The sequence below is a fragment of the Pristis pectinata genome, chromosome 11 (genome assembly GCF_009764475.1).
Source record: "Pristis pectinata isolate sPriPec2 chromosome 11, sPriPec2.1.pri, whole genome shotgun sequence".
NCBI classification, from domain to species: Eukaryota; Metazoa; Chordata; class Chondrichthyes; order Rhinopristiformes; family Pristidae; genus Pristis; species Pristis pectinata.
The window spans coordinates 87,264,031-87,290,406 of NC_067415.1; the positions used below are offsets into that span (position 1 = coordinate 87,264,031).

General features: G+C 54.5%; 1 protein-coding gene across 1 annotated transcript in view; it reads right to left on the bottom strand.

The window, feature by feature from the left end:
- Positions 1-26,376, bottom strand: part of LOC127575862 (collagen alpha-1(IV) chain-like) — a 118,164-nt gene that overhangs the window by 58,044 nt on the left and 33,744 nt on the right. Inside the window, exons 2-13 of the mRNA XM_052026061.1 lie at positions 11,012-11,071; positions 10,271-10,360; positions 10,146-10,190; positions 6,816-6,860; positions 6,665-6,727; positions 6,195-6,248; positions 5,156-5,182; positions 3,873-3,947; positions 3,727-3,789; positions 1,871-1,906; positions 1,742-1,783; positions 562-651 (exon numbers count right to left, since the gene is read on the bottom strand). Of these exons, the coding sequence (XP_051882021.1) occupies positions 562-651; positions 1,742-1,783; positions 1,871-1,906; positions 3,727-3,789; positions 3,873-3,947; positions 5,156-5,182; positions 6,195-6,248; positions 6,665-6,727; positions 6,816-6,860; positions 10,146-10,190; positions 10,271-10,360; positions 11,012-11,071 (690 nt within the window). The remainder of the gene's footprint in view (positions 1-561; positions 652-1,741; positions 1,784-1,870; positions 1,907-3,726; positions 3,790-3,872; positions 3,948-5,155; positions 5,183-6,194; positions 6,249-6,664; positions 6,728-6,815; positions 6,861-10,145; positions 10,191-10,270; positions 10,361-11,011; positions 11,072-26,376) is intronic.

The window sequence follows — 26,376 nt, forward strand, 5'->3', positions numbered from 1 at the left end:
GGAAGTGTGGCGACACTTGTGGGCTGCCCCCAGAACACTCTACACAAAAGATGCATTTCACTGTGTGTTTCGATGTACATGTGACTAATAAAGAAATCTTATCTCTCTGGGCTGTGGTGTAAAAGGTCTAAATTGTCCCCTCTCTGGGCTGTGGCAATGATTGACATTCCCTCATCAAACAGGGGCTTACTCTACCAATCACCAGCCCCAATGTTTGCCAGTAAGTTCACCAGGGGCAAGTTCTTCGATGTTAACGGGAGGTCAAAGGTCAGATCATCTCCAGTGGGATCTATCAATGGAGCAACATTCCATGATTCCCATGGAAATCCCGTGCATTGAACATGGAGCAGCATGTGTGGTGAAGGCACCGCTACTGGTTCACTGTCAGTGAGAGGGTGGGCAGAGTGCAGGTGATACCATGGCACCATGTCAATCTCTGTAAACAGCTACCCGTATGTGCCAAGACTGGGGGCTCTCCAGATATGGAGACATCTCCGTTCTGGGTTTAACCGTTCCAGAAAGGAAGCAAAGGAATGATCTAAAGCAGCAAAGTGATCGAACCTTCTCTCCTTTCTGGATTTTTGCTTCGAGGGCTCCAGTCTGCTCTCCCGAACCAGGCAGCCCTGCTGGCCCTTGAACACCTGGCTCACCCTGTCAATAGAAATAACATTTGTCAGAACCACTGGGTCTGTGATGTGACTCCCCACACTGGGTCACACCATCCATCAGAACAGAAGCTTCCCAGCCCCTCTCCCTGACCCTTTCCCTCCCCGCCCCACTCTCAGCTTCCTTCCTCACCCCTCCTCACCCACATTTCTTCCCCTCCTGCCCTATCCCCTCCCCTTTCCCATCATCTCCTGCATCCCAAGTGCCCCTCTCTGTGCCTCCCTCACCTTCCTTGCCCCATCACCTCCCCTCCTCCACCCCCGTCATTCAGGCACCAGTTGGTGGGAGGGTGACCTCAGGTTTCCAGTGGTGGTACTACCCCTCCCTCCAGTGTGGGCACAGCTGTGTCCGGGTAGCGGCCAGTTACAGCGACAGGTTTACAGAAGCATTTGCCACTGCTAGGGACAAATGAAGTGGTTAACTCCATCCTCGCCCTCCAGTTACCCCCCTCTTGATCTTGGCTGTATATGGGTAATCCGGGGGGGGGGGGGGGGGGGGGGGGGCGGTGGCAATCAGTGAATCCCCCTGGTGTTGCACACTTGCTCTTCCCTGGACTGATTGGAGGCCATCTCAGCTTCAAGGGCAGCAAGTGACGGCCTTGCCCACGTCCCGGGACGTGGCAGAAAAGGGCTCCACAACACCCCCAAAGCCCCTTGAACATGGCAAGGGCATGTCTGAACCGAGCACCAACCTACCCCGGCAGCGGGGAGGCCACGTACAACGCCGCACTTTTGGCAGCAGAGACAGCAGCTCAGTGATTACATACAACGGTTCACCCACAGTAACCCCACCCTGACCATCCACAGTAACCCCACCCTGACCGTCCACAGTAACCCCACCCTGACCACCCACAGTGATCCCACCCTGACCGTCCACAGTAACCCCACCCTGAACACCCACAGTGATCCCACCCTGATCGTCCACAGTAACCCCACCCTGACCACCCACAGTAACCCCACCCTGACCATTAAATGGAGACAAGTTGAAAGGAGGCACCTGCACGGACCACATGTGCAACAATACGGAGTCCGGCGGATGCTCATTGAACGAACGGCAGGTTAGAACGTGGTCTCACCTTTTCACCCTTTTGTCCATAAAACTGCACCCCCATGTTGCCCTGTTCACAAAACACAGAGAAGAGTAATTCGAGTGTCAGGTTGTAGAGTCGGGAATATTGATCCTACTACTGAAAGGAACAGTTTACCTTTGGTCCGGGGAGTCCTGGGATTCCGGGGGGACCCTGGAATGACAACATAAACAATAACCATTTTCATTCGCTGCCTGAAGCATCCCAGGGAACTCATGGGCGCGCTTTGGGCCAACACTTACACACGGCCATGAAAGGAATGAGCACAATCCTGGCCAGAGAAGTAGGCATGTCGGAGGTGAAGAGACAGGAGGAGAGGGGACATGAGGGGAGAGAGGAAAGGGGAGGGGTGGTGTGAGGGGAATTGGGGGAGAGGCACAGAGGGAGAGAGGGGCAGGGAATGATTGGGAAGGGGGCACAGACTGGAACCTTCCACACCACACCTGCACCACACACAGTCAACTACTGACATCCGGGCTCAACACGTGGCAAGTCCGAGAGAGAACACTGCAGGAAGCCAGCGACCAAAGGAAGCAGACTCACCAACCTTGGTGGAGTTAGAGCCTTTCCGTCAGCTGCAGTACTGGAGGACACAGTCCCAATCCTGCCCACTGGTCCTCGACCCACAGCCCCACACAACGGCCAGACATGGGCTGGGTTCAAAAGGCCCCACAGACACACTGACACAGGACATCAGTGAGTCCCGATGAAGGGTGTCAACCCGAAACGTTGACTGTTCATTTCCCACCATAGATGCTGCCTGACCCGCTGAGTTCCCCCAGCGTTTTGGGTGTTGCCCCACAGACATAGCAGGGAATCCTCCAGGGCCACGGTGACTTTGAACCAGTATTACTGGGCAATGTCACCAGTTCTGTGGGAGATTGGCTGCTGCATTTTCACATCCAAGTACAGCAACCCAAATGATGAGAAGGTTTGAGGGTCGAACGTAGATTTGACCCCTGGTTGCACACCTGATGGATTCCTTATCTCAGGTACAGGGTTTGAGGAAAGGTCCTTCCCCTGTAAGCTGAAGGAAGAGTGAGGTCTTTCTGTGCACTTCCCAGCATTCCCTTGTCCCATGTGCTTCAGGCAGGGAGCCGGCACCAGGTCACCCTCGCTGCCTTACTGCTGGACAACTGGGCAAAATATGCAAAGGGAGGGGTCAGCTAATGCCCATTATCCATTAGCCAGAGTAACACTCCCAGGAAAGCATTGAGTTCCTGCCACTGAATGTCCTGATCCAGCGATTCCTGACCACAAAATAACCGCATGAGTTTGGAGTGTGTGACACGGGCCCAGTGTCCAATGGGGGGGGAGTGTGTGACACGGGCCCAGTGTCCAGTGGGGGGGGAGTGTGCGACACGGGCCCAGTGTCCAATGGGGGGGGAGAGTGCGACACGGGCCCAGTGTCCAATGGGGGGGGGGGGGGGTGTGCGACACGGGCCCAATGTCCAATGGGGGGGGGAGTGTGCGACACGGGCCCGGTGTCCAATGGGGCGGGAATGTGTGACACGGGCCCGGTGTCCAATGGGGCAGGAGTGTGCGACACGGGCCCAGTGTCCAATGGGGAGGGAGTGTGTGACAGGCCCAGCGTCCAGTGAGGCGGGAGTGTGTGACAGGCCCAGTGTCCAAGGGGGAGGGAGTGTGTGACAGGCCCCGCGTCCAGTGGGACGCTGTGCTTGGAGACCAGATTCTGTGTTGACTGTGAGGACGTGGCTCTGAAACTCGTCCACAGCCGATTTCCCCAGAGGGTGGGGAAAAGTACTCCGGACCCCTGAAGTCGCTCCATCCGTGTCACTGAGGTGGCTCGCTCTGACCTCCAGCTCTCAGCCCTAGATTTGAACCAGCAGCCGTGGCTACTGGCTCCCTATCTCCAGACCCTCTGGGTTGACCCACGCACTCAGAACCTAAAGCCTCAAACTAGAGTTTAACCACAGACGGGCTGATGTGGGAGAGGCCATGGGGGCACTTACCGCGGGTCCTGGGTAACCTGGGGGTCCTGGGGGTCCGATGGGCCCTGGAAGACCTGGGGCTCCCTGCAAGCAAAGAGACATCGGTTCAGGAGGAGCCGCAGACCCTGGGCTTGGTTTGTGGGGACTGAGTGAAAGCCAGAACTCACCACTTTCCCCGGGAGGCCAGGGAATCCTGGGTCACCCTTCAGTACTGGAAAGCCGATTACTTCCCCTGGCTCTCCCTGTGTGAAAAGAAACCATCAGAGAGTTAACAAAGTCCTGGGATCCCTACTCCTTCATCCCTGGACCTGACAGGTCTGACCTTGGCGAGGGAGCACAGGAGGGTCACGGGAGCGAGCGAGGTCTGTTCTGTGGGAGGCAGGAGAGTCTGAGGCTGCTCTCCTTGCCGCAGAGAAGGTTAGAGGGAGATTTAATGGAGAGTTCAAAGTCAGCAAGGGTTTCCCCAGGAACCGCTTCCACTAGGAGGGTCAGTGAGCTGGGCACACGGGGTGCCTGGATACACCGCAGAAGGAGCTTCAATCTGTGTGTGTTGTCATGGGCGTGGGGAAGAGGTGGTGGGGGGGGGGGGGCGCGGGGGTGAGCGGTGGCACTAAATGGAGAGCTCTTTCCAAGATCTGACACATGTTTGATGGGCCAAATGGCCTCCTCCTGTGTCAGTCAGTGACGGTGTGGTGTTCACTCACCAGTGCACTTGGAGGCTTGGGTTTTCCTGACTGCAGTCTCACCTTACCTGAGGCACAACACAGGAGGGAAGTCCAACACTTCCTGTCGGTTTATCCCTGTCCTGGAGTCTTGCCTACTGCCTTCTGAAGCCCACCCCCCGCTCCATCACTCGTTCTGTCCTTGCTGAGCTCCCCAGGGTGGGAGGCTGACACACTGGAACATTATTGGTTGATGGGTCCTAAATCTGAAAGTACCAGCAGCCTCAGACATCTGGGAGTTACACCTGCATCCGTGATCCATACGGAATATCCTGGTCAGGGTGTGGTCAGAACTCCCAGGGAGGGGTCTGGATTTCGTTGGAAACTGGGTCAACTCATGATCAGGAGGTGGGGGGGTGTGGGGGAGGAGGGGGGTGTACAGCAGGAACACTGGGACAGAACAGAGGGGCTGAATGACCACGATGGGACTCCAGACAACATCCAGTAAGGAGGAATGAGTCTAACTCTGGGCTTGGATGGACCCAACCACACACTGCGATCGCCACTGACCACTGGGGGAAGGCAGGAGTTGAGGGGAAGGAGCAACAGCAGTCTGCTGGGACTGAGGTGCAGGATCAGTCAGAATCTGGCTATAGAAAGGCTGAATGACCACCAATAACAGGGAGACTGGGTCAGGAGATTGAGACACAGCTCGGGATCATGCTGACAGGATCGGTACTCTTAGTTCAACTTCTGAAAAGTTTTCGAGAAGCCGGTTTGTTTCTGACCTTCTGCCCGGGAGCACCTGGATGACCCTGGAAAACAAGGAGAACCGACATGAGGATAGTGCCTTGTTACATTAATGGCCAAACGATCCATTTTGCTTAAATGGAAGGATCCAATACCCCCTACTACTTTTCAATGGTTCTCTCAAACTATATCATGTTTAAACTTGGAAAAAATTAGGAGTGGTACTGTTGATCCTTCGCTTAAATTTGAAGATATTTGGAGTCTATTTATTCAATATTTTCACTTGATATAGATCCCTTTTCAATAACTTTCCAACTTAGAGGAACGGAGTTGACAACATAATTTTGCTCTGTTTCTACTGAGAAATTTTAGCCCAGTTTTTTTTTCTTTTTTTTTGTTTGTTTTTTTAATTTTTCTGTTTAGTTTGATTTGATATATTGTTTAGAATGTTTCTTATTGATTTGTTTTTTCTTTTTTTAAATTTATATAATAAATCTTTTTCTTTCCTTTCTTTCATATTATATTCATTTACTGAGGTCATTGGATCTACAGATTTTTTAATATTTTATTGTTCTTTATGATTATCTATGCCATGATTGTTCTGATTTCTGTGTATTACATGTACAAACATTGATGTTATATATTAATCTGTATTAATTTGAAAACTAATAAAAAGATTAAAAAAGAAAAGATATGAGGATAGTGCCCAAGCTTGGCACACGCACACGTATTCACACACACACACACACACACACACACACACACACACACACACACACACACACACACAGAGGAACATGCATACACACGTGCGCGCACACACACACACACACACACACACAGAGGAACATGCATACACATGTGCACACACACACACACACACACAGAGGAACATGCATACACATGTGCACACACACACACAGGAACACGCATACACACACACACACACACACACACGTGCGCACAGGCACATGCACACACAGACTCACTCACACATAATCACACAGATACACTCACTCACATACAGATCACTGTTACCATGGAATTGCCAAGGTGACAGACATTCACTGTACTTACTGGAATGCCTTGCAATCCTGGGTATCCTGCTGGCCCAACGGGACCTGGTTCACCCTGCACCAAGACAAGTCCTTCAGTCCACAGAGTACATGCACATTAACAGCCCAGCCCACTGGTACACTGCCCCCACACCTCCCCTCACCCCCCACCCGGGGCCCAGCGCTCTACAATGGGAAGTTAATACACCCAGGAGAGGGATCGCACTAGATGTTAAAGGTGGGGGAGTGAGACGGCAGTGAGGAGGGATTGAGATCTGTGGGTAGGTTAATGAAGGGTGTGGGGAGCGAGTGGGGAGTGGGATCGGTGGGTGGGTTAGTGAAGGGTGTGGGGAGTGAGGGGCGAGTGAATGGGGAGTGGGATGTCAGGCTGGGGTAGGGTTGATTGCTGCATGGGTTGAAGGACAGGGTTTGTGCTCAACCGTTGAGTGAAGATTCCAGAAATGCAGATTAATTTAATCCTGAAGTTGTTACCTTTGTGCCATTGCATCCTGGGATACCCTGTGGACCGGGAGGACCATCCTGACCCGGTAATCCCTGAGGAAAGAGAATTTCCAAAGTTTTCCTCTGTCGAAGAGTTGAGCACTGTAAATGTGAATAACTGGGCAGCAGTTGTGTTACTTACAGGTAATCCGGGCGTTCCGGGGAATCCTGGTGCTCCAGCCGGGCCCTGTGAATTAACGTCAGAATAAAGCCAGATTTAACAGTGATCCGGTGTGGACCAGTTCCCTCCAACACCCGGGGTAACGGTCCCGGGGTAACGGTCCCTCCCACACCCGGGGTAACGGTCCCGGGGTAACGGTCCTGGGGTAACGGTCCCTCCCACACCCGGGGTAACGGTCCCGGGGTAACGGTCCCTCCCACACCCGGGGTAACGGTCCCAGGGTAACGGTCCCGGGGTAACGGTCCCGGGGTAACGGCCCCTCCCACACCCGGGGTAACGGTCCCGGGGTAACGGTCCCGGGGTAACGGTCCCTCCCACACCCAGGGTAACGGTCCCGGGGTAACGGAGCAATCACCGTTCCCTTCGTCACTCTCACCTCCAGGGGCATCACCATGGGCGGTTCCTCCATGTGCTGCCAAACAATTGGGGTACCACAGGCCAGCATCAGCCCACTACCCCTCAGCACAGCCCCTCCCACATCCCACTGCCCCCCTCCACCCACAGCCACCCCCCTACTGTTCCCCTATCCCCTTACCCGTGCCCCCTCACCCCTACTCCCCTCCCCCACAAACCCACATGCCTCCCCACTCCTCCACTCTGCTCCCTCCACAGCCCCTCCCATCTCTCCACTGCTCTCCTCTTCCTCACCAGAGCCCCCCACCTACCGTCTCCCCTCCCCCTCAACACAGCCATATGACCCCCCATGCCATTCCCCACTCACCACAGTCCCACCTCCCCAACCTTCTCTTCCCCCTCACCCCTCCCACCACAGCCCCTCCCACCTTCCCCCACCTTCTCTTCCCCCTCACCCCTCCCACCACAGCCCCTCCCACCTTCCCCCACCTTCTCTTCCCCCTCACCCCTCCCACCACAGCCCCTCCCACCTCCCCCCCACCTTCTCTTCCCCCTCACCCCTCCCACCACAGCCCCTCCCACCTTCCCCCACATTCCCTTCCCCTGCACCCCTCCCACCACAGCCCCTCCCACCTTCCCCCCACATTCCCTTCCCCTGCACCCCTCCCACCACAGCCCCTCCCACCTTCCCCCACATTCCCTTCCCCCTCACCCCTCCCACCACAGCCCCTCCCACCTTCCCCCACATTCCCTTCCCCTGCACCCCTCCCACCACAGCCCCTCCCACCTTCCCCCACATTCCCTTCCCCTGCACCCCTCCCACCACAGCCCCTCCCACCTTCCCCCACATTCCCTTCCCCCTCACCCCTCCCACCACAGCCCCTCCCACCTTCCCCCACATTCCCTTCCCCTGCACCCCTCCCACCACAGCCCCTCCCACCTCCCCCCCACCCAGACACACTGACAGCTCCCCCACCACCCTAGCCCTCCTCCCCACTCTGACCCTCCCTCACCACCCTCCCCCACAGGAGCGAGCCCACCCATGTGATCACTGAAAGATCTTTGACAGCTAGCTAAGACCCGCCTCCAGGCTTAGCCAGCTGTCAGAGGTTTGGTGGTCCTGATGCTTATGACTGACCCTGGCATTCCAATCCATCCAAATGTTCAATAAGTTATGCAAAACATTACAACTTATTAAAAGTTTATTCAGAAAAGTGAACCATTTAGAAACACCTCTGATGTTCCAGAGACCTGATGCACCAGTCGGTGAAGGACAACGTGCAGATGTAACACGCGATCAGGAAGGTAAATGGTGCGTCGGCCTTTATCAGGAGAGGATTTGGGTTGGGTCTTGGTGAGACTCCTTCACCCAGAGGGTGGTGAAGCGTTGGAATCCTCTACCCCAGAGACAGTGGTGGGATGGACACACCCTGGATATGTAGGGGATCCAGTGGTAAGGGGTCTGTGCAGCAAAGTGATGACCAGCCATGATCCTGATGAATGGTGGAGCAGGTTCAAGGGGCTCCTTCTTTTCCTGATTCTGCTGTTGTTCAAAGTCTCTCCTCTCCTCCCTGATCAAACGAATGGGCTGTGCCTCAGACGGCGGTGGGCAGGTGCCCAGTGTAACTGGGGACAGCTCTGTGGGCAGGCACACGTGTGTTCATGTAGGAGTTAGTGCACTTGTTTGTACATGTGTCTCATGTATGTGTGTGATAGTGTTTGTACACCTGTGTGTGTGGCGTGTGTGTGTGCATGTGCTTTGTGCTCTGTGTATAGTGTGTGTTTATGCAGTGTGTGTACAAATACACAGAGCACAAGCACACACAAACTGCACAAACATATACATACTACATACTGTGTATAGTGTGTGCTTGTGCTGTGTGTGTGTTTGTGAACTGTGTTTGTGTCATTTGCTGCATGTGTTTGTGCAGTGTGCTTGAGTGTGTGCATGTGCGTGTGCATGTATGCATGTGAGCATGTGTCCTTTGCTCTGTGTATGCGTGTGAATGTGTGTGTGAGAGTGTGTGTGCATGTGAGAGAGTGTGTGTGAGAATGTGCACGTGTGAGTGTGTGAGAGAGTGTGTGTGTGAGAGAGTGTGTGTGAGAGAGTGTGTGAGAATGTGCATGTGTGAGTGTGTGAGAGTGTGTGTGTGCGTGTGTGTGTGTGTGTGCGTGTGTGTGCGCGCGTGCGTGTGTGTGCGTGTATGTGTGCGCGCGTGTGTGTGTGCGCGTGTGTGTGCATGTGTGTGTGAGAGAGTGTGTGTGCGTGTGTGTGTGAGAGTGTGTGTGCGTGTGTGTGTGTGCGTGTGTGTGCGTGTGTGTGCGTGTGTGCGTGCGTGTGTGTGCATGTGTGTGTGTGCGTGTGTGCGTGTGCGTGCGTGCGTGTGTGTGCGTGCGTGTGTGTGCGTGTGTGTGAGAGAGAGTGTGTGTGCGTGTGTGTGTGAGAGAGTGTGTGTGCGTGTGTGTGCGCGTGTGTGTGCGTGCGTGCGTGTGCGTGTGTGTGCGTGTGTGTGTGTGCGTGTGTGTGAGAGAGAGTGTGTGTGCGTGAGAGAGAGTGTGTGTGCGTGTGTCTGTGCGTGTGCATGTGTGTGTGCGTGTGTGTGCGTGTGTGTGCGTGTGTGTGAGAGAGAGTGTGTGCGTGTGTGTGTGTGTGTGTGTGTGTGTGTGTGTGTGTGTGTGTGTGTGTGTGTGCGTGTGTGTATCCTGTGCTGTTAATGCCTTTCCCTGTTGCCGGTTCCCTTTCAAACACCCCTCACTGTACTTTCCCCGATGCTCTCCCTGGTTCAGAGGCTCGATTTTTTATTTCAGGTTTTAAGCATCTGAAACATTAGACTTTTTGTCACACGGCGGTGACATCCCAACATTCCAGGGTTAGGTTAGCCCTCTGACAGGGTCTGCAGCGCTGGGGTCTGATCACGGACTACAAACAGTACCTACCCGGATTCCCTTCTTCCCTGCTGGTCCTGGCTCCCCTGTGTCTCCCTGAAATAGAAAGGGGGAGTGGTTATACAATGCAGCGTCACAGGCTGAGGACACGAGTGTGATGGTGTCAGGGTGCTCACCTTCAGGCCGGGAGGACCGACGGGACCCTCCACCCCTGGGAACCCTGGCATTCCCAGGGGCCCCGCAAATCCAGGCAATCCCATCGCACCCTGAAAGTAAACAGACAGAATCCATCATGGCCAACATCTGGGGATCTGGGCATGGGCACTGGGAACCAACCCCACTGCCTGTTGGTGAGGGTCACCCACTGACCCTCCCATCCTTTCACCTCCCATTGATTCCCCCCAACCTCCACCCCAACCCTCACCCCCAACCCTCACACCCCCGACTTTCACACTCCGACCCTCACCCTCCTACCCCCCACCCTCACCCCCAACCTACTGATACTCACCCCCAGCATCAAACCCCCCCAACCCTCACCCCTGACCCTCACATCCCTGACCCTCACACTGACCTCACCCCCACCACCCCCAACCCTCGCCCGACCCTCACACCTCTGACCCTCACACCGACCTCACCCCCACCACCCCAACCTTCACCACTGACCCTCACACCCCGACTCTCACACCAACCTCACTCCCACCACCCCCAACCCTCGCCCCTGACCCTCACCCCATGACTCTGACACTCCGACCCTAACCCCAACCCTCACACCCCCAAACCCTCACCCTCCGACCCTCACCCCCGACACAACCCCTGACCCTCACCCTCCTTACCCTCACCATCCCAACCCTCACACCGACCTCACCCCCACCACCCCCCGACCTCACCCTGACCCTTATCCCCTGACCCTCACTCACCTTCTCTCCTTTGACACCACTGCAGTCACATTTCTTGCTAGACGTGCACCCATGGCAGGCCTGTGGTGGGGAGAGGGGACTGCTGTTAGTGCACACACCGGGACCACCGCCCCCTCACTGGGACCACCCACCCTCACCGTGAGGCCCCCTTGCAGGGAGACCCCCCTCACAGGGACCATCGCCCTCACAGGGACCTCCCCCCTCACAGGAAGCCCCCCTCACCAGGACCACCCACCCTCACTGGGAGCCCCCCCCCTCACAGGGAGCCCCCCTCACCGGGAGCCCACCACAGGGAGCCCTCCCCTCACCGGGAGCCCCCTCCTCACCAGGACCACCCACCCTCACCGGGAGCCCCCCCCCCACAGGGAGCCCCCCCTCACACAGGGATCCCCCCCTCACACACACAGGGACCCTCCCCACCCACAATGACCCCCCACACAGGGACCCCTCCCACACACAGGGACCACTCCTCACACAGAGACCACCCACCCTCACCAGGAGCCCCCCCACAGGAAGCCCCCCCTCACACACACAGGGACCCTCCCCACACACAGTGACCCCCCCACACAGGGATTCCCCACTCCCCCCACACAGGGATCCTCTTGCCCCCACCAGTCCGCCCTCATAAGTGCAGGTTCTGTTCCCTTCACCAGTTGTTGAATCTCCACCAACATCGCCAGCAGAGAGACTGGAGGCTGGGCACAGCCCCTCCCCTCGGGACCCCAGGGGCCAGTGCCCCCCAGGACTGAGCGCGCAGCCTCAGTCCCCTGCTCTGTGAGGACCCCACCCACAGAGTGTTCAGCCCTCCTTCACTTCTGTTGACGAAGGTGTGGGGTCAGGGGCCAGGGGTCAGCCGGTCCCTGCCCAGTGGGTGTGGGGCAGTGGGTGGTGTTTCCACAGTCCTTCCCTCACCTACACAGCCAACTCCTTGTCCCGACACTGCCCCCGGGACACTGAACAATGCAGAGCAAACCCAATCCTCCGTCCCTCTCCCAGGTAAGTTCCCTACACAATTCCTCAAACTAGGATTGAGCAACAGCCTCCTGCTCTCCCCTCATCCCTCTCTCTCCTCATCCCTCTCTCCTCCTCTCTCTCCCTCTCCTCTCCCTCCCTCTCCCTCTCTCCGTTTCTCCCTCCCTCTCTCCCTCCCTCTCTCCCTCTCTCCTTCTCTCTCTTCCTCCCTTAACTTTCTCTCTCCTTCCCTCTTTTATCTCCCTTCCTCCTTCTGTCCCCCACTCTCTCTCTTACCCCCACTCTCCCTCCTAGAGTCACGGAGAGATACAGCAGGGAGAAAGGCCCTTCGGCCCATCGAGTCCATACTGACCATCAACCACCCAGTTACACTGATCCTACACCAATCCCATGTTTTATTCTCCCCACATCCCCACCAGCTACCCCCATCCTACCCCTCACTGACACACCAGGGGCAACTTCCAGCAGCCAATACACCCACCAACCCGCATGTCCTTAAGAATTTCTGCAAGTCTGTGGGATGTGGGAGGAAACCCATGCGGTCACAGGGAGAACGTGCAAACTCCACACAGACAGCGCCCAAGGTCAAAATTGAACCTGTGTCTCTGGTGCTGTGATAAAATCACCTCGACCACTAGTCCCTCTCGTACTCTTTCTCACTTTGCTCCTTCCTTATCTCTCTCTTTCTCCCCCTCCCTTTCTAACTCTCTCCCCATGCTCTCTCTCTCTCCCCCCTCTTTCTATCTCTCCCCCCTTCTCTGTCTCTCTCTCTCTCTCTCTCTCTCTCTCTCTCTCTCTCACTTTTTCTCCTCCACAGACTCTGAGGAATGAAATCAAATTTTCCAAACCCACAAATATTTTGTAAGTTCCAAAAGAATCAGTTAAGATCTGCACTGTTCAGCAAAAACTCGGGATCAGCAGAAATATTCCAAGCAGATCAAAAATAACACTTTCTTTATAAACAGGAAGAGTTGAACAAGAGTCGGGTGGAAATCCCGTGGCTACTCATTGTAATACCAATGTAAACATCCTCCTGTGCTCCTGAATTAGCATCAATTTTTACACATTTCCTCCAAGTCACTATCCCAGCCCTGGGGCACGTGAAGGAAAAGTTGTACAGTCAGCCAGCTGAGATTCACCGTGTAAATCCTTCCCAGGTAAAGTCTGGGAACTCAGCCTCAGGATGGCGCAGTGGTACAACAGGTACAGCTGGTGCCTCCCAGTGCCAGAGACCTGGTTCTGTCCTGACCTCTGGTGCTGTCTGTGAGGAACTTGGATGTTCCCCATGCTATGGGAAGGACGGATGTTGCCTGGAAGAGTTGTGGGAAGAGATTGGATGGGCCGGGCTTGTTTTCCCTGGAGTATCTGGAGAGTCAGAGCTGACCTGACGGAGGTGTATAACATGATAAGGCATAGGCAGGGTAGATAGTCAGTATCAAACTTCCCATGGTAGGGTACCAAAAACAAGAGGTCTAAGGTGAGAGGAAGGGGTTTTAAAGGGATCTGAAGTGTGAGTTTTTACATATAGAGAGGTTAATATAACATTTCACCTAAAACACAACTCCACCGACAGTGAGGCCCCCTTGATAGTGGGACAATTAATGCAGCGATTGGGATGTGAAGGTGGGTAAAAAGTTCAGCATGGACATGGTGGGCCGAAGGGCCTGTTTCTGTGCTGTACGAAAGGATCTGGAGGAACTCAGCGGGTCAGGCAGCGTCCATGGAGGGAAACGGACCGTGGATGTTTCGGGCTGAGACCCTTCATCAGGACAGCTAGTCCTGAGGACATACAGAACTAGAGGTCATAGGTTTAGGGTGAAAGGTGAAATAATTAGGAGAATCTGAGGGGGAACTTCTTCACTCAGAGGGTGGTGTGAGTGTGGAACGAGCTGCCAGCGGAAGTGGTGGATGTGGGTTCAATTGTAACAATTAAAATAAGTTTGGATAGGTATGTGGATGGGAGGGGTTTGGAGGGATATGGTCCGGGTGCAGGTAGATGGGACTCGGCAGAAGATCAGGTTGGCATGGAGTAGATGGGCCAAATGGGCCTGTTTCTGTGCTGTAGTACTCTGTGACTCCATGACTCTGTGTTTGTGTGTGTGTGTGTGTGTGTGTGTGTGTGTGTGTGTGTGTGTGTGTGTGTGTGTGTGTGTTACTCTGTGTGTACGTGGTATAGTGTGCACGTATTTTGGTGTGGTGTATGTGTGCGTATATGTGTATGTGTGTATATGTGTGTGAGTAAGTCAGAGAGAGATGTATGGTTGTGTGCATGTGTGTGATATAGTTCATGTGTTTGTGGTAAGTGGTTTATTACTGTCACATGTACCGCGATACAGTGAAAAGCTTTGTGTGCGCCATCCAGACAGATCATTCCATACATCAGAACATCGAGGCAGCACAAAGGAAATCAGAATGCAGAATATAGTGTTACAGTTACAGAGAAAGTGCAGTGCAGGTAGACGATAAGGTGTGTGTATATCTGTGGTATAACGTGTGTAATAGAGTGTGTTTGTGAGTGCATGTGTGAAATATAATGTGTGTGTGTAATATAGCATGTGTGTGTGTGTGTGTGTGTGTGTGTGTGTGTGTGTGTGTGTGTGTGTGCCTGTGTGTGTGTCTGTGTGTGTATCTACCTGTGATTACCGGGTTTTGCAACAGAGGGCAGCATACACCAGCCCAGCTGTGAGCCCGGCCATCACAAGCCCTCACTGCGCTGACGGAGACGAAGGCTGCGATGGGTGTGTGACAGTCTCACAGTTGAATTGTCAAAAGCCCAAGCCTGAGACCGCGGGAGCTCAGGGCTGGGGTAAACCCCTGGGCCCCTGGTGGAAATCCGGGCCAGAGTGCAGAACCTACACACATCCTGGGACACAACAGCCTCCAGCCAGGGATCGGGGAAAGGACTGGCGCAAAATAAGGTGAACCCAGCGAGGTGCAGCAGTCAATGTGTGCACAGCAAGATCCCACTAAAATACTTTTGGCTCGGCAGTAGGGCAGATAGCTCACTGTAAATTGGTAAATTGGTTTATTGTTGTCACATGTACTGAGGTACAGTGAAAAACTTGTCTTGCATTCCATTCATACAGATCATTTCATTACACTGTGCTCTGATCGGGGACTGTCAGATGAAACATTATCAGTTCCTCAGCTGCTCCTCTTCTGAAGGGTAAACACAGATTCCAAGAGGAACCAAGACTCAAAGAATCAAAGAGTAATACAGCACGGAAACAGGCCCTTTGGCCCAACTAGACCGTGTTGACCATGGTGTCTTCTTGGGCCAGTCCCATTTGCCTGCGTTTGGCCCATATCCCTCTGAACCTTTCCTATCCATGTGCCTGTCCAAACATTGTAAATGTACCCACCTCAACCACTTCCTCTGGCAGCTCGTTCCATATACCCCCCACCCTCTGGGTGAAACATTTGCCCCTCGGGTCCCCTTTAAATCTTTCCCCTCTCACTTTAAACCTGTGTCCTCCAGGAGAACCTGGGGGAGAGCCTCTGACCGTCCACCTTGTCCACGCCCCTCGTGATTTTACAAACCTCTGTAAGTTCACCCCTCGGCCCCCTTTGCTCCAGGGAGAAAAGTCCCAGCCTGTCCGGCTTCACCTTGTAACCCAAGCCCACACGTCCCGGCACAATAAAATCCCGGAACACTGATTATCTTCATCTTGTGGGATCTTGCTATGTACAAATTGGCTGCCCTGATCGAGAGTCTGGGGCTGGGACCTGTGGGAGGGGTACGGGCGGGCGTCCCGTTTGACTCGGACACAGGTCACCACCAATGGTTTGCAACTTGGCTCCCGGCCCGGTGTTTCTGCCTGTTCCAGACCAGTCCCAGCCCTGGCAACAGGGGCCAGTCAGAGGTGCAGGACTGAAGAGCCTGAATACGTGCTGTGGGGGAGGTGAACTGGGAGAGGTGAGCTGGGGGAGGGGCTGGGGGAGGTGAGCTGGGGAGGGGCTGGAGGAGGTGAGCTGGGGCGGTGAGTTGAGGAGGGGCTGGGGGAGGTGAGCTGGGGCGGTGAGTTGAGGAGGGGCTGGGGGAGGTGAGCTGGGACTCGTCCACCGGGATGTGCCAGTTCTAACTCTCACTTTGTTTCAACATTTTGCGCTCAACAGAATGTTGATCAGTTTTTGTTTCAAAAGTTAACCTCAGCCAGACGTCTGCCGGACTGCGACACTTCCCGGAGCCTGGTCATCAGCCTGGGGGGATGGGGGTTGGAGGGTGGGCACGGCTCATACCTGCCCTGGGGATAAACCTTCCATCGTGCGTGACCCCAGCGCACGGCACAGTGACAGCAGGGAGAGGAAGAGACATTTACAGCAGGGAGTTTGGCCAGGAACACCACGGGCCGTCTGCGTTGTACAACAGGATGTCAGAGCGTTTCAGAAAGCCAACCTCGCACAAGTGGCCGTGGAACCAGAAGTCAGTCTGGAATCAGCAGGAATCTCAGATGGGATCAGGAAAAGCCGGGAAGGAAAAAGTTTTCTTTTACCATTCAGCGATTGATTGAACCAGGAACAGGCCATGCGGCCCATCGACCAGCCGTCTGTTCCCAGACCCCATCTCCCGCCGGGTTCCGTCGGCGAATCCCCAAACCCAACCAAAGTCCATCACTTTCAGCTTTAAACCCCAGCAGATGTTTGTTTTGGGGGGTGGGGGTCTCACATCCGACTGTCCCGTCTGTGGTTGGTGGGGGCGGGGGCAGAGGGGGCTCTCTGGCATCGGCCCTGAAGAGCCGGGCTCCAAATGTAGGTGCCTGTCCCGGAGTTTACCCGAACCCCCGCCCGCTCTTTTGTTTACTCCAGAACTTGTATTTCTGCATCCGATAAAACCAGTCCCATCAGCAGACACAGGGCGTGGCGGTTCGCTTCAGCTGCCCAGCCCACTGCCCTGGGACAAACAGACCCCCGTCCACCATCAGACCCGCCCGCACCACCTTTAAACTTCTTCCTGAAACTTAAATCTAAACAGACAGCATCTCTGTGCTCTTAACATAAACCTCTCTCCCTCGCACACGATGAGATATCCGCTAACAAGCCGGTTAATGTCAGTCCGCACGCAATGTGGCCTTTTTCCTCACTCGCTCCGAGCTTGTCCCAAAAATTCCAAAGTTCTTTTCAACCGCCGGGATCCTGCGAGATTCCGCTGTCAGGCGCAGTGAATGGGAACCACTAACTCCTGTCCCCTGGAGTGAACTCACGCTTTTTAACTTCAAATGTAAAGAACTCGGGACATGTGAAACTCTCAATGTGCCACAATGGTGTGTGGAGCCCTCGGCGTGGTCCCGGTGCCTCCCCGCCACCGTCTGAATGTACAGAAGGAATGGACGGATGCGCAGACCCGGTTCCCCCGCCGCCCTGTCGTTACCTCCGCAGACCAGTCCCCGAGAAACTATCCAGTAATGGCCGGTGCAAGAAACAAAGAAGAATTGTCCAAGGTCGGTATGGACAGGTTGGGCCGAAGGGCCTGTATCCGTCTGTATTGCTCTGTGACTCTACAATCCCCTCCCCCCGGACGTAGGGTTATGGTAGGAACAGCAGTTCCACCGTGACTCCCCAGGCTCCGGCACACGCGGAGTTCCCCACACGTTTCCGAGCGCTTGACTGCCATTGTTCGTTTGGGCAGATCCATATCGCGAGCTCCAAACCAGTGACATCAATGGGGAAGGGCGGCGACTGTCTGACACAGATCCACGGACACCCGAGTGGCGGGGACTCCAGAACAAACAGTGCCGGAGGAACTCGGCGGGTCAGGCAGCGTCTGAGGAGGGAAATGGACGGTCAACGATTGGGGTCGAGACCCTACAGATGCTGCCCAGCCGCTGAGTCCCTCCGGCAGATTGTTTGTTGCTCCAGATTCCAGCATCTGGAGTCTCTCATGTCTCCAGACCAAAGGTCCATGAGGTTTCCAAAACCTCTCTTTTCACAACCTGCCGTCCCTCCCTCCAGCCGCGGGTGCTTCACCAGATCCAGCCCCTGCCCTCCTGGTCACCATCTCCGGGACCTCGTCCCTGGGACTCCTGCTGCAAACCCCCACCAATCTCCTCCTTCCAGACGTCCTCGCCTTTTGACCAGGCAACCCCCTAACCGCCTCTCATCTCCAGCTCCAGCGTGGTCCGTGTGGCCTGAATGTTCTCTGCTGCAGTCGTTTGCTGTTCTGATCCCTCAAGCACGGAGAGGTAGACAGACGCTACCCTTTGCAGGGATCCTAGAGGGAAGATTGGCTGTCGTTCCATGGATCAGTGCCAGGATGTACTGGGTATCAGTGCATGAAGCACCCACTTCACCGGGAGAGAAGCAGGCACAAACTACAATCAGAATTTATTCTGTTTCTGTGGAACCTGCTTCTGAGAAAAACACTTACTGAATATTATACAGAGCAGGTGGCTGGTACTAACGGGACTTAAAGGGTCCGAATAACTCCCCGTGTGTTTTATGACCCAGAATGTACAGGAGCTCTGTTCAAACACCCTCCAACACCTCCTGATGTTGGGGTCAAAGCCAACGAGGAGGATTTTTGGTTCAGTTTCTGTATTACTTCGTTCCAAGCAGTTGTTACTTGACAACTTTGCAGCCTATCCCAGACATTTCCTCTGTGCTCGCCACTTCCAGACAACCTAAAACGTCTGTTCACTTCTCCAGTTTGATGAAGGGTCCCTGACCCCAAAGGTTCCCCCTGTCTGCCCGCAAGGCTGCCGCCTGGCCCGCCGAGCGTTCCAGCACTCCCTGGATTTGTTCCTGGTGGATTTGTGTTGGGTTCATGGATCAGGGGAATGGAGTTCAGATTCAGACCAACTGGGGAGCGGGACAGGATTGAGGGGCTGAACGGCCGGTCCTGTTCCGTTGTCCGTTGAATGAGCAGTGAATCTGTACTGAAGGGAAATGTTCTCGACATATCGACATCCCATGGAGAGATGGAACGGCTCCTGGACGGTGTCGGCACTGGCGGACGGGATCGCTAACACAGAGGCGTTCCTTCAGTGCTGCACCCATATCGTCAGCCAAGGTTAACCCACTGCGGCAGGCAGGACTGAGCGCCGCTTCATGCCACGGAGCCTTATTTCAAACCTCTCACTAAAGAAAATTTAAATTTTATATATCTGCTGTCATTGTTTGAAAAATTGCGCGTGGCTGGTCCTAATATTTCATCCCGCTCCCTCACCGAGACCACGCGACCCTAAACAAACAGTGATCAAAGCGAAGCTGCCTTGGCAATCTATCAGCAGCTCGATCGAAGAATATCGAATAGCCTTTCCCATCCTGTTTAGTCGGTGCACTAACTGCAAGGACTGGATCCAGCTGTTAGGAGCGGGACAGGGAGGCGCGGGCGCCAGGAGAGGAGCGGGGAGGTTCTACGGGGGGGGGGGGGGGGGGAGCAAAATTGAGGGGTGCAGGTTGGAAGGATCGTCAACGGAAGGTAGGCCTGAGCCGTCCGGACAAGACTCCTGGACAGTGATGGGCTCTTGGTAAGGTGAGGGTTCCAGTGATGGGTGAGCTGAGCTGGTAAATCAGCGCTGTAGGGAAGTGGGCGTCAGTGGAACCCCCAGGAGTTTCCCAGCCGGAGCTCCCGAGATGAGGCAAGGCCTGGTCATTTTTATAACCCAGTTACAGTACTGAGACAGAAGCTCCTGTTACTTGGTAAACGCGGGACAACACGGTGAATACCTGAATCTCAGGCTCCCACCTGTTTTAAGAAGACCACTATCATCCCGGTACCGAAGAAAAGCGAGGGAACATGCCTCAATGACTACCGGCCAGTGGCTCTGACATCCACCATCATGAAGTGCTTTGAGAGGTTTGTCATATCACGCATCAACTCCAGCCTGCCAGACAACCTGGACCCACTGCATTTCGCCTATCTCCAAAACAGGTCGACAGCAGACACCATCTCCCTGGCCCTACACTCAGCTCTGGAGCATCTGGACAGTAAAGACACCTACATTAGACTATTGTTTATTGACTACAACTCTGCCTTCAATACAATAATCCCAAGGAAGCTTCTCACCTAACTCCGAGACCTAGGACTCAACACCTCCTCCTGTAACTGGATCCTTGACTTTCTAACCAACAGACCACAATCAATGAGCAATACCTTCGGCACGATTATTCTCAACAGTGGTGCCCCACAAGGCTGCGTCCTCAGCCCTCTACCCCTATGCACTCATGACTGTGTGGCCAGATTCTGCTCTAACTCCATCTACAAGTTTGCAGATGATACCACCATTGTAGGCTGTGTCTCAAACAGCGATGAGTTGGAGTACATGAAGGAGATTGAAAACTTAGTGGAATGGTGTCATGACAATAACCTTGTCAACAAAACAAAAGAGCTGGTCATTGACTTCAGGAAAGGGGGTGGCGTAAACGCACCCATCTACATCACTGGTGCTGAGGTCGAGAGGGTTGAGAGCTTCAAGTTCCTGGGAGTGAACATCACCAACAGCCTGGCCTGGTCAAATCATGTAGATGCCACAGCCAAGAAAGCTCACCAGCGCCTCTACTTCCTCAGGAGGCTAAAGAAATTCAGTTTGTCCCCTTTGACTCTCACCAACTTTTATCAATGCTCAATAGAAATCATCCTATCTGGATGCATTATGGCTTGATACAACAACTGCTCTGCCCAGAACTGCAAGAAACTGCAGAGAGTTGTGGACACAGCCCAGCACATCACAGACACCAGCTTCCCCTCCTTGGACTCTGTCTTTATCTCTCGTTGTCTTGGTGAAGCTGCCAGCATAATCAAAGACCCCACCCACCCGGGTCATTCTCTCTTCTCCCCTCTCCCATCAGGCAGAAGATACAGGTGCCTGAGGGCACGTCCCACCAGACTTAAGGACAGCTTCTACCTCACTGTGATAAGACTATTTGAACGGTTCCCTTATACGAGGGGCTGGACTATGACCTCACGATCTACCTCGTTGTGACCTTGCACTTTATTGCACTGCACTTTCTCTGTAGCTGTGACACTTTACTCTGCACTGTTACTGTTATTGCACTCTGTACTAACCCAATGTAACGCAGTGTGTAATGAATTGACCTGTACGATCGGTGGGCGAGACAAGTTTTTCACTGTACCTCGGTACAAGTGACAATAATAAACAACACCAATACCTTTCGTAAAGTGACCGTAACGTCAGAGTCATGCAGAGGCCCTTCAGCCCACATGTCAATGCCGACCACCTGCACTAATCCCATCCACCAGCGCTCGGTGCGCAGCCGCCTCCGCTTATCCATTGCTGGCCCAGAAACGTCGAGAGAGTCTCTGTCTCCAGCAGCCACTGGTGTCCTCTGGCTCCACGGCAGAGCAAAGCCTCGTGAGTTACACAAGGTACTGGAGGAACCAGAACCTGCGGCCTCCTGGTTCATACCTCGCCCAGGGGCTCTCTCCGGCAGCTGCCGGGGAACCAACATCCTCAACCCGACTCGATAGGGAACCAAAGTGCAAGAGTGGACTAACAGTCCCACAGAATGAGTTCAAATCCCACGGCAGCCGCTGTGGAAGTTACATCAGTTAATAATTTGGAATAACAAAAGAGGCAAGCGTCCAGCTGTTGCAATTGTTGTGAAAACCCATCGGATTCATTCATGTTCAGTGGGGCCAGGAACTCTCCGTCCGGGACCGGGCCTCTGTGTGACTCCTGCCCCAGCACAGCCCGCCGGCCCGCTCCGGGGAAAGTGGGGGATGGGTGAGAACGAATGCGCGGTTTCCCCTTTGGATGAAGGTCTCGGGCCAGGTCTGTGGGTTTACTGAGGTTCAGCAGGATGGCCACAAGACCCAAGAGCAAACTGTTCAAAACCTCGTGTCCGTCTTAAGATCAGCAGCTTAACTCAGAAATAGTCACTTCAAAGATTCCATTACTGAACAGTAACCCAGGGAACAGCCCAGCCCAGCGGGGACAGGGCGCGCCAACGTCAGCCGGCTTCGGATGCGGGAGGCTCACTGGGAACCGATAAAGGCGACTTTGTTCAGCCCGGGAGTTTTGCAACGTATCACTCACATAACTTCGCATGTCTGCCCAGTCCAGAGCCCAGCACAGCTGGCCGTCCCCACAGCTGGCCGTCTCTCCTCGACACACTCAGCGAGCTGGGGATTCCTCGTTAAACCCACCCAGCCCGTTTACACCCCGCCCAACTCACCCCAATCACTCCCAACTCATCCGCATCCACCCCAGCACCCCTCTCCCAAACACCCCCCCCCATCACCACTCACATCCCACCCCGCCTCGGTCACATGCTCTCCCCCACCCCTCACCCACGGCCGCATTCACTGCCCCACTGACTCCAGCCCCCCCCCCACACACACACACACGTGAGCACCCAGCTCCCTTGCCTGTTTCACGGGTGGTAAGTGGAGGACCGGCACAGCAAGATTCCACAACAGAAGTCAAATAATTGGTTTTAATGCAGGGGACCGGGATGGTGGGGGTGGGGGTGGGTGGGCGGGGGAGATGCACGTTTCCAGTCCTACCCCCTCTGAGGGTGTGGGTCTTCTCCAGCACAGTGCGGCGCTGCTCATTGTTGCTATGGGCAGGCTCTGAATGTACTAACGTGCCATCACTGAGTGCATGGATTGGGCGGCAGTGTGAATGCAAAAAGAAAGAACTTCTTGTATATGTTGTTTTAAGAATAAAGTTTTTTAGTTGATAGGATTGCCATGGGGAGCGACAGACTGTCCTCCGCCTACGCTGGGGCCTGTCTCAGCCTCAGTCACTCTGAGAATGGTGGCGCGGGGAGGGAGGGAGAGAAGGCCTGGTGATCCCAGAATGTGGATGGTCCTTGGGAATGAATAAAACCAGGACTGAGGTCGGGCAGTAGATGCGGCCTTTCCAGAGAAAACCCGGGCACTGAAACATGAACAGGTAGAGCGTTGACTGAGTGACACTGACCCAGGAAACAGGTCAACACCGACCCAGGAAATAGGTCAACATCCACTTCCAAGGGCAGGGTTCACGTCAAACGGTCTACGTTAAATACAAGAAACTTTCTTCTCCTTTCAAATATCACTGATCGCCCAGATGTTCTGAGCAACATTTTACATTCTCACTATCTAGAAACTTCCCCCTCTTCCCTCCCCCATCTCTTGCTGCTTGGATCGCTGACCCTTCTCTCCGCTCTGGCCTTTAGCTGCCCGAGCCGCGGGCTCTGGAGCTCCCTCCCCAACCCACTCCCTCTCCCTCAATACCCTTTGACTGAGCGCTGGCCACCTGCCCCCGTGTCTCTTCCCGTGGCTCAGTGAAGCCCCGGAGGTGTGTCCCTGGGCAGGAGAAACCTTCCGATGCGGTTGATGATGTTGCAGCTTCCTCAGCAGAATTGGGCTGCCCGAGGTTCCAAAACAAGACCTTGTATTCACTAAGAGTGAAAGGGTGTCGTTTGGAACTTGGAGTTGCCAGCAATGCTCTAACTGAGGCAGGTGTGAGCGCGAAGTGGTGAGCCATGGTATCAGATGTTGCTGGATTGCTTCAGTCCCCGAGGAGAACGCGGGCTGTTTCTGGGAGGGGCTCGAATACCAGAGTGAATCTTATGAGAATCACTCTCAGATAACTAACTAACAGATGTCACATGCAACTGACACAGAATTACATTGTGAAATCCACGAGACACAGGAAAATCTGTGGTCTCAGCAACAAACATCTGGCTAAGCAGAACCACGGAGCTCCCGCTCCCGAGGTCCATCCTGCAGCAAGAGCTGAGACCTGGAGACACAGGTGAACGCACGGTGTCGGTGCCGGGGCTGCTCCCGGGGACTTGACTCTGCACCGTCAGCTGCCTCTCACCACGGGGCAACAGAAGGCGGTCAATCGGCGCCTGGAACCCGTCCCGCCCTTAGATCAGGACTGCTCTCTGGGCTCAATCTACCCAGCACTGTTCTCGAACCTTCCATCCCCTCACCCCACCAAGTGATTCAGTTTGGACCCCGGTTTGGGTGGGCGAAGAGTTCCAGACTCCCACTCTCCTGTCTGAGGGAGAACTTCCCAACCACCCGCACCCCGAATGACCCCCACACATCCCCAATCGGCCCCCCCCCACACGTTCCGGAGCCTCACATTAACACCCACAGACTAATCCGACGAATCCCATTTTATTCTCCCCACCTTCCCATCAACTGCCCCGGACTCCACCCCTCACCCGCACACCAGGAGCATTTTACAACGGCCAATTCACCTACCGACCCACGAGCCTTGGATGTGGGGGGAAACCCCCACGGTCACAGGGAGAACGTGAGAACTCCACACAGACAGCACCCGAGGTCGGGTCTGTGGATCGGTGAGGCGGCTTCCCCACTCGTGTGAGGTGGTGGGGTTTACAGCAGCCGGTGCTGTGTTACTCCCACGTTGGATGTTCCCTCCTCTCAATGTGTGAGAGGGCTGTTCATTCACTGGTGCTGCTCTGCAAGGTGGAACCTCTTGCCCTATCAACCAGACATTTCCAGCACATGTTGAACAATCATAGAACAGTACAACACAGGAACAGGCCCACCATGACACCAATCCAAACTAATCCCATCTGCCTGCACGTGGTCCCCATCCCTCAATCCCCGTCTGTTCATGTGTCTCTCTAAACGCCTCTTAAACATTGCTGTTGTATCCTCCTTCCCAGGTAGCACCTTCCAGGCACCCACCACTCTGTACAAACAAAACTTGCCCCAAATCTCCTTCAAACTTTTCCCCTCTCACAGTAAACCTGTGCCATCTGGTATTTGACATTCCCACGATGGGGAAGAAGACTCTTTCTACCCTGGTTATGTCACTCAGCCTCCGACGCTGCAGAGAAAACACTCCAAGCTCTCCTTATAGCGAATACTCTCCAATCCGGGCACCACCTTCTCCACAGCCCCCACATCCTGTAATGGGGCGACCACAACTGCACACAACGCTCCGAGTGCGGCCTGACCAACGTTTTATACAGCTGCAACGTGACTTTATGGCTTTTGTACTTAGTGCCCCGACAGACCCCACACAGGAGACCATTCGGCCCCACGATATCTGTGCAAAAGCTGCCTACACCGAATTACATTGAATATACAGCACTGCTATGGGCCCAACTGCTCTATATCAGCCCCCAAACTCCCTTTCTTTCTATCTCTGGTGTGTTTATCGGTCTTCCCCTTAAATCTCTTCTGTTCCGCCACCTCCCCCTGTGGGAACGAGTTCCAGATTTTCACCGACTTTGTTCCCAAACTGTGATAGGTAGTTGGTGTCGCATTCCACGGTACCTATGGGTGTGGTGTTGGACTATACCTTGTGGATCAGACGGCTCTTTGAGAGAATGTAAACTGTTCAGGCCTAACACATTGACTGTTTCTCTCTCCACAGACGCTGCCTGACCCACTGAGTGTTGGCAGCATGTTCTGTCTTTGTGAGTCGGCTATCATCATTTACGGGAACATTGTGCAATTGAACATTCAATTGTGCATTGAACAATTCTGTCTTACAGACCATCTCCATCTCTGGAACGGGCCGCCGAGGAACGGGCCGCAGTTCACGATGCAGTGTCAGTCAGTCCTGACATTGGCTTAAACTAAAACACCAGCTGACACAAAGGCTAAACTTTAAGTGGCTCCACATTTCACGCTGCAGTCCTTTCATCTTCCGAGGGAGTTATGAGCCGAAGCTTCTTATCTACCTTGCTGCGTGCCATGCGCCCAACATTCCTAAAGAAAGGAATGTTCTCTTGGTACATTATCCATTCGTGATCTGAGCCGAGCACTGGCGGTCTCTGTTCCGCAGCCAGCTCACCAGACAAACCTCGACAACAAAGGCTTTGGAAACTATAAATCACAGGCCGAACGTTTCCCACAACCCGTGGAACAGGGAGCGAGTCTCTCTGGGATAAGGCGAGATATTCCTGGGCGGATCCAGTTCGTGCTCGCTCTCCAACCTTCAACGCTACAAATCTCCACTGCCCACCGTCTGACTCAAACCGAGTCCTGATCACCCCTCCCCTGTTCTCCCCCGCCACCCTCCACCCTCCCCGGATCCACTCACCCAACCCTGGTTCGGCAACAATGGCCCCCTTTTTCCTCCTAGCTCTCCCACCGCATCCGGCCCGACAACACAAGCTCTGCTCCAATTCGGGCCTTTTGCACATCTGGGTTCAGTCGCTCCCCCGCTGGCGCCTTCAGCTGCCCGGGCCCCGAGCTCCGTAATCCCCCTCTTAACCTCCCCTTCTCCACCCTCCGGCACACCAACTCCAGGCCGGTCCTCAGGCACCGCTAATTATCCTATCATGCCCACACGTTGCAGTTACACAGAGGAGGCCGGAGTCCCGCTGTGAACATGTCACCCAGACTGATGCCACCTCCCAGCACTGGACCGTAGCCCCGCAAGTCATGAAACACCCCGGGCATCGGCCCCTCCCGTCCGTTTTCGCGGTGAGTTCCAGACCCCCAACACCCT